This window comes from Zea mays, chromosome 9 (assembly GCF_902167145.1).
Source record: "Zea mays cultivar B73 chromosome 9, Zm-B73-REFERENCE-NAM-5.0, whole genome shotgun sequence".
Lineage (NCBI taxonomy): Eukaryota > Viridiplantae > Streptophyta > Magnoliopsida > Poales > Poaceae > Zea > Zea mays.
Window position 1 is genome coordinate 47,439,082 of NC_050104.1, and position 8,774 is coordinate 47,447,855.

At 40.8% G+C, this 8,774-nt stretch overlaps 1 protein-coding gene across 1 annotated transcript; it reads left to right on the forward strand.

Moving 5' to 3' along the window:
* Positions 1-2,751: 2,751 nt before the first annotated feature.
* Positions 2,752-7,536, forward strand: LOC100282363 (carboxyl-terminal-processing protease). The gene is made up of 12 exons (NM_001155275.2): positions 2,752-3,289; positions 3,400-3,481; positions 3,865-3,995; positions 4,104-4,190; positions 4,272-4,350; positions 4,836-4,924; positions 5,259-5,300; positions 5,506-5,625; positions 5,986-6,072; positions 6,191-6,340; positions 6,801-6,908; positions 6,998-7,536. The coding sequence occupies exons 1-12, from the start codon at positions 2,951-2,953 to the stop codon at positions 7,244-7,246; spliced, it is 1,563 nt and encodes a 520-aa protein (NP_001148747.2). The 5' UTR covers positions 2,752-2,950; the 3' UTR covers positions 7,247-7,536.
* The last annotated feature ends 1,238 nt before the right edge of the window (positions 7,537-8,774 follow it).

Below are 8,774 nucleotides of genomic sequence, written 5' to 3' on the forward strand. Positions count from 1 at the left end.
CAACAATCTATTGAACAATATCAAAAAGAAGCATCTGATAGAGAGGTCATCATCATTTCCTTTTCTCAATCGGTCCTGAAGAGATGCAACAACAAACTCATCCTTGGACAATCCAAGTTCAGCCCTCAAGTTATTGCCCGCCACTGCTTCATCGATTCCTAGTGGCTTACCACCGCCAGCATTCGGAAGGCCTAGTATAAGGTGGACAGTTTCTTTCGTAATCTTTAGTTCCTTGCCAACTCCAGGGCGAATAGTCATATCCTTGTGGTCCAACTTATCCATCAACCAACGAATATAAGAACGGCTACCCAGTGCATCAAGTGTCATGTCAAGAATATTGGAAAATCCTTTTCTAGCAACGGCTTGTCGTTGCCTCTCATTCAATATCTTAATAGTTATAATCACATCCTGAGGGTTGCATCTAACATTGAGTTTCTGAAAAAATAATGTATGTTAAATGTTATGAAAACAATGAAATAAATGTGGCATGAGCTATAAAATTATAACTCATAATGTAAGGGATGCAACTAAAATAACATAATACCTAGTTAAATAAACTAAACTGCATTATCTGTAGACAATAAAAAAGTGTCCAAGAGTTGTAAAATAAATATGATATTGTAAATGCAATTCAGAACTTGGAACATAACGTGAAAATTCGACTAGATTCATCCTTACTGTATACTACTAAATAATATATAATATGTTGTATCAGGTCATAATTATTGAATACTAATTAGTATTTAATATATATGAACTCATAAGTATAACATATAACCTGTCGTGGAGTTTCTAATACTTTCGGCCTCTTTGTGCATGTCTTCCGTAAGATATTCATATGACTTCCAGCAGCATTACGCTTCTTTGTAGGTGTCATGAAGTCATCGTCGTCATTGCCAGATCCAGTTTGTTCATTGGCTTCATAAATAACAGATGGTTTCTCGACAGGTGCAGGACACTGATCAGAATGCTTTGTGTTTGGAGGAACTCCAATAGAGGCCGGCCGTGGTATCTCAACACTAAAGAATTCTTGGCTTGACTCAATTGTTATGCGTTTGGGATTAGCGGGAGGACGATCAACTGACTTCATTTTTTGGGGTAGAACAAACTAAGTAAATGAAAAAGAACATCAGGAAATAATACTATACCATACATAATAATTGAATAAAAATAACATTATGAAACTGTTGGGGTATGTATAGTGTGTGTATTGTGCATATCAACATATGTAGACAACGTAAATGAGAAGAAGGAATGCATAACAACAGATATGTGAAAACTCATATTTAAATAAAACAGTACATAGTGTGCATAAATAAATTATGCAATATAATTAATAAAAATATGTGTAGTATAAGTATCAGAAACAACAATAATAACACAGTACAATAACATCACTAATCTATTGATTGCTATTGTAAAAAAAATATATTGTGTTTATAAACAACACTCAGTACCTATATAAAAATGAACATATTGTAACAAATATGCAATTGAAAAAATTGGAAGGCATTATCGGATACTACATATAATGAGGCGATTCAATTAATTTCGAATCAATTGAAGGGATGTAGAAGGGGCGGGGCGAACCTGATGGACATTAGTGACTGAACTATGTAAAAGAATGGGGGGAACTCGAAAGAATGAGAGGGGAAACGAACCAGGGAAGGAGAACGACGGCGGTGAATCGATGAACAGCGGAGATTACGGCGGTGGAAGAGGTGGGGGGGGTCGTCGATGGCGATCGCAGGAGCGAATGACAGCGACGGGGAGGAACTGATTTTTTTAGGGTTTGTGACTGTTGTCTGTTGTGGGTGGACCCGAGCTGAATTATTAGCTCGGTCGGCCCGCGGGGGAGCGGCGAGGGACTGTGGGTCCACTAGTCAGCGCACAGTCAGGGTGAAGGTTTGGTAACTGCGTGATCATAAGAAGCATAAATAGCTGTGTAAAGTATCGTAAACAGTTTTAAAAAAATAATTAATCAAGCCCCACGCCAAAGTGCGTAATATAATAAATCCCAAAATGATATGTAGTTGTTAACATCGAAGTATACAATCATAAATCTCAAATACTACACCACACCCGACCAAACCGCATCGACGTGTCAATTTATGAAACGGTTGGAGTCATAATATGCAAGTATAAACGCGGCCAACTACAACGCGGGTCGTGACCACTAAGCCGGAATACCCGCGCGGAGCATACGCACACACCGTGTCAGTTACTTGTTTATGCATACGTAATTTGAATGAAACAGATGCATAAATGGTAATGGGGGGTGCGCACGTACGCCCCACCTTCAATCGGTGCATGTGCGCGGTACTCGGACCACCTGCCACGTCGACCCGCGCCCGGCACAACTAAACTGGCAGGGGCTCCCTGCATTAATGGAAGCCCAGGGCTCCTAATACTATAACTATATATATATATATATATATATATTCTCTTGTACGTGTCGTAGCGTTAGGAGGGGCTATGGCCCCTATCGGCCCCCGGCTCCTGACTCCAGAAGTTGATTTATTTTTTTAGGATATAAAGGAGTAACTTCTCGAGTTGGATCTATTCGGGAATCCTGCATGAATTTTTTTCTGAGTTCTATGTTCCTATATTAGTCATAAATATTTTCGAGAAAGTAATGCACTTTTTATTTGCAGAAGTATTTCTCCTCCATCAGTTCTGTAGACCACCACCAACGAATAGTACCCCATATCTGTCTCTCCCACCACCACCCAAACGCCTCGACCCGGACGACCGGAGGCAGATACGTGTGCGACCCTGGACGCGCGAGAAGATCCATCCCTCCACACGGATCTCCTCCTGTCCACCAGGCTACTTAACTGATGAGACGGCACGGCCAAAAGATTCTCGTGGACGTCTCCGGCGCCCAATTGTATAGTAGCCCGCGCGCTCTAGCGAGAAGCTAGCGCGCCATCGCCGCCGGCGTCGTGTCATGGAAATGGTAGAGTGCTCCCTCGTTGCTACACTTGCTCCGCGCCCGCTGCCCGGACAGGTTCGGAAGGCCTTGCCCCGGCCGGCGGCTTTTGGGGCGAGAGCGAGACTCCGGGTGCGGTCCGTGGGCCGAGAGGAGCCTCTGCATCCGCAGCAGACGGCAGTCCGGGCTTCCGGACCGGATCACGGAGGCCGGGCGCTGGGGCAGGCTGCGGTGGGGTTCGCCGCCGCTGCCGTTGTGTCACTAACCGGGTTCTCCGGGGATGTGTCCCCGCTGCCGACGCCGCCTGCCCGGGCCGAGTCGCTCACCGTCGCGTTCCCCGTCTCCAAGGCGCGCGAAGTGAGTTGAGTTCCTGAAGTTTACAATGCCGACGGTGATCGACGACCGCCGCGTTCCCAAGAAAGATGCGGACTTTACACGGTGATTTTGTTTGTTTGGGTTGTTGTCAGGTGAACAGAGTGCAGAGGACGCTGGTGGAGACGTGGGGGCTGATCCGTGAGACCTTTGTTGATCCCACCTTCAACCACCAAGGTACAACTCCAATTTTGGGTGACGGTTCTCTCTAATTAGTGTTTTCAGGTGCTAGCAAATGTTTTCAAGTTGGACGACTTGCTGGTGGTTCTGGCTGACCGACTAGGGTGATTAATCGCGATTAATCACGAATAGTCGGATGACTTGGACGATTAATAGTGATTGGTCCAAACCGACTTGGACGACGCGATTAATCGGACGACTTGAAAACATTGCTAGCTTTGATAGAAATGGAGTGATAGAAGCTAATGTTTGGTTGGTATTGTAACAAGAGTGAAACGGTGGAGGTCACAGCTGTTGCGACACCAAAATCACTATATAAGAAGACAAATGAAATAAGACAAGTTTTTTTCTTCAATGTACTTATTTTGCCAAGTGTCCAGATTGGGATCAGAAACTACAGCAAACCATGGTAGAGATATTTCCACTGAAATCAGCGGATGCTGCCTACAGTAAGATTAGTGGGATGCTGTCCACACTCGGCGACCCATTTACAAGGATCATCAGCCCCAAGGTATGCATGTTTGGGTTGATATTGTCAAGTAATAATGGCTGTTATTACCTGACCTGCACAAAACTAGTATGAGTTGTGACAAGTCTGTGAATGATTGTTCACATACAGGAGTACCAGAGTTTTAGGATAGGAAGTGATGGGAATGTGCAAGGGGTCGGGGTGTTTATAAACAAGGAGCCAAGCTCTGGACGATTGGTAAGTTTGTTTTTGTTCATCCCCTTGTGAAGAGGACGTGATAAGGGAGTGTTCCAATTACTAATTCCAAATCTGTTTCAGCTTGTTATGGACTGCATTCAGGGAGGCCCAGCAGATCGAGCAGGCATACATGAAGGCGATGAGCTAGTCGAGATAGACGGTATTTACTTTTTCATACTATTCATACTACATCACTGTGTATGAATTAGGTTTAGTACCTAGCATGCGTGCAGAGTTTTTATGAGCACATGTCCATGAGGTATCTGTTTTGACTTCAGCATTGTCCTTTTCTATAAACATTGAATTATAAGGAAAGTATGAAAATGCAGCTTAATATTGCAGGGATTCATCAGAGATTCAGAGATGATGTAATGATTGATAATTAGCTGTAATGTCTACTTCGTAATTTTTACATTTGCCCTTCATTGGTTAACAGTCACAGCTGCAGATAATGTTTGAGCAATGATTTGAACAAATACTATGAATCACTTGTCACAATTGGGAGCCAAAACTGTGATTTATTCTATGCTGATTATGCATTATCTATCTTTCCTGTCACTGTGCAGCCAAGTTGTTATATAACCAGACCCATTCCCATAAGGGCAGGAGGTTTATTATTGATGATGATATCTTCTCATTCTGCAGGCAAAAGTGTTTCTGGTTTGGATGGAGAGGCTGCAGCTCAGAGGCTTAGAGGCCGTGTAGGAACAACAGTGAAAGTGAAGTTGTTAGATGTATTTCCTTACCTTGAGCTTCATAGTAGATACTTAGCTTCAGTTAAATCTATTTTGCTGGTTGTGAAGTATACTTCAACTTGAGATGTGCCAGTTCAACATTAAGGCACTTGTTTAAAAAAAACATTCAGAGATTGAATAAGTGGCCAAGGTTTTGGTTTATAGAACTAAAAAAACATCGCGTTTTTTTGGTTCACCGAAGTCTGGCATACTAGGCTTCTATTATATTATATCATATCCTGAATCCCCTTTATGTAATTTGGTGAACTCAGCCATGGAAACGTTGCTCCTCGTCTTTGTATTTACTTTCTTACCGATGCATATTTATATCCAGGGAACTGACGATGAAAGGGGTGGGGGTTTAAGACAAAAGGAGGTAATGCCTAACTTGCTGAACGAAGAATTGTAAAATCTTAAGATTTTTATATGTGTAATTTGAAATGTATGATCTGTGCCTACAGAGCTCATCAAATTGCAGTAGCCATTCTGTTAAAAATTCATTAACCACAAGAGAACCATTTTCCAACTAAGACAGTGATCGAGTGTTTCCTAATTATGTCCACTACCTTTTGTTTCCAAAGGTCCAGCTGTCTCGTGAAATTATCAACCTTTCACCTCTGTCAACTGCAATTATCTCTCATAGAACAGACGATGGCCATGAGTGCAAGACTGGCTATGTTAGATTAGCTTCCTTTTATCAGGTAAATACTGACATGTTAGAATTTTGGTTATTTGATGTTTGCACCTAAAAATAAAGGTATCAATAAATAAAGTTGGATTGTTTTTCTCAGTGTGGAACTAAACTTTCACAAATTTTCCTGTGGCATGATTAAATTGAAGTGTAAACATTTGAGGCATCCATTTGCAACCAGTTGGCACAATTATTCTAAAAACTATAAATAATCTTATTTTATTGTCCATCACCAAGTTGAGTTTCAAAAGCACCCTCATTTTTTTTTCCTGTGAACCTAATATGTTCTTATCTTAATCCTCAATATTATGCTGAAATACTTCTATATTATCTTTTTAGACCATTCATATTATATCATTTTTTAAACCAGACTGCAGCAGCTGAAATGGAAAATGCCGTAAAAAGGATGGAGGATATCGGTGTCCAGTCTTATATTCTAGATCTGCGGAATAACCCAGTCAGTCTATATTTGTCACAGTTGGTTTCCGATATTGAATTGCTATATTTTTCTTGTATTAGTCTTGTCATGTTGAACTGCTATATTTTTCTTATATTAATCTTGTCGTTTTGAATAGGGAGGTTTAGTAAAAGCTGGTCTTGATGTGGCTCAAATTTGGTTGGATGGAGATGAAACCCTTGTCAACACTATTGATCGTGAAGGGAATGTGCTACCAATAAATATGATCCAAGGGCATTCATTAACGCATGATCCCCTTGTTGTGCTTGTGAGTTTTTTTGTCCGTGTATCCTTTACTGTTCCTCCCCTATCATATAGGTGTACGGAACTTGCCAAAAAGAACCACAATACTATACTGACATGCTTAACATGTATGTAATCACTTCTACATCTGAACTCTGAAGCACATATATTTTTTGTAACCATGTTGTAGTCTTCAGAAACATCACAATACCCTAAGTCCTAAGCCTATAACCACTCCTAGTAAAATTGTCGTCGAACCTACATATGATGAAGTTTGTTGTTTCTATGCTTCCAAAGAATATATTCTATTAGCATAGAGATCTTTACATGATTTTTGTTTTCATTTTTTTCTCAACAATAAACATAATTGGTATACATTTTCCTTTTTACTTCCTACTGTACTACAAATGTTTTCGATATTGCTTTAATTTTTTTCCTTTTCTCCATTTACCTGATGCATGTTGTGTTTACATTTGTTAACGCAGGTCAATGAAGGAAGCGCAAGTGCAAGTGAAATCTTGGCAGGGGCATTACATGACAATGGACGAGCTATTCTGGTTGGCCATAGAACCTTTGGTAAAGGAAAAATTCAGGCAAGACTAACTTCACAAAACACTTATGCTATTCTTTTCTGTAAAACACTTCATTTCGGTATGCTTCACGATCCTGTTCTGTTGCGCAGAGTGTGACTGAGCTGGACGACGGATCTGCTCTGTTTATCACAGTTGCAAAGTATCTATCTCCAGCGCTGCATGAAATCGATCAAGTAGGAATCCAACCTGACATACAATGCAGCCCTGACATCCTTTCTTTGCCAAGAGCGCCTTCGCTAAGAGAAAACAGCAACGCCACAAATTTGGAGATGGATTCGTGTATCATGGTAGCAGAACAAGCGTTGGAAATTCAGCAAAGCAAGGGTTCCGCTTCTTAGATGCACTATGGGCTCTGTACATTATTTGCATTCTACAGTAGATTGGATAGCTTACCTTAGAGACTTATAAAGTTCTGTAGCGGTATATAGAGAGAGGCTGATCCTCACATGTTTCATTTTAGGCATTATCTATTCGGTGATTCATGGGAATGTATATAAGTTGACCTTGTCATATATCTGTGTCGGGTTCATTCTTGACTATCCATACTCAGAAATATAACGTGCAATTTTTTTGTAATTAGGCCTATTGGTTCTTGTGTAATCTTTAAGGTTGATCAGCATCTAAAGGTCAGGGGATCGATTAATATATAAGAGCATCTCTACCAGATTTGTTGAACAAATGAACATCTTTTCCTATATTCAGAAATAAAAGGGGATTGAAGGCAAAAACAAAAAACTAACTCAAGGACTTTTGGAAGCCGGAGTGGATTGGAGAGCCTAATATTCTTTTGCTATTCAAAATTCAAGGATTTGTTTGAAAGCCAGAGTGGATTGGAGAGACTAATATTCCTTTGCTATTCAAAATTTAAGAGATGGTTTGGAAACTTCATTTTTTCAAGAGAAAATAAGCTAATTTTTCTTGAGAACAAAAATTCTTAGGAAAATAAGGTTTTAAACTAGAGAGACAGTCTCCTCCATTCCCCCTTTTGCCAAACATGTCCTAACGGGAACAAAATCCTCTGCAGTGAGCAAGCGGCGCGAGGCAGAATCTCCACTCCCCCGGTTGGCCCTCGACCCCCGTCCGGCAGAGGAAGAATGCCTTCGTAAGTCTTCGTCTCTGCCTCTGGAATCCATCCCTGTTAGGGCTTGTTCGATTATTTTCAATCCATATGGATTGATACGGATTGAGTGGGATTTTGACTTACTAGGGATTGAAACTCACTCAATCCCCCTCAATCCATATGGATTGGGATAGAACCGAACAAGCCCTTAGCTGTGTTCGGTTGGTATGGATTCAATCCCCAAGTGTAATTAATCCAGATATGGATTGAATGTATCCCCTATTGACACTTTTTTCCTACGTGGTTTAGTTCCCTGCCCCTTTTCCCAATCTATTTTTCCTTGTTCTGTTAGCCCCAGTCCAAGGAATAAAAGCAGAAAATCTGATCCATTGTACATACATCTAAAATGTCAAGCTATACATAAAGATTTCTGCTCTGAACATGAAGAACCTTCAGTACACTCGTAGCAAACAGACAATAAGGTTTAGTTCCCTGTCTACATAAAGTTTCAATTCAACAAGATAAATGTATGTCCTAGCAAACTGACAATATGTTGGTCGTAGTTTGCACATGATTTAAATAGATAAAAACAAAGAACAAAGTAGAGTTGGTGCTTGCAGTCATTTTGTCCCACTCGTAGACCAAGGTTCAATCCAACAAAATGCAGACATCACTCATGGCTCACAGTTCTAGGCATGGTTACAGCCTACCATCAAGTTGGGCCAAAGGCTTCTAAGTTTAAAACTTTATATAGTAATAGCAAAAGTGTCCTGGAGATGTAAAGCCTGCAAATATACAAGGGGAAC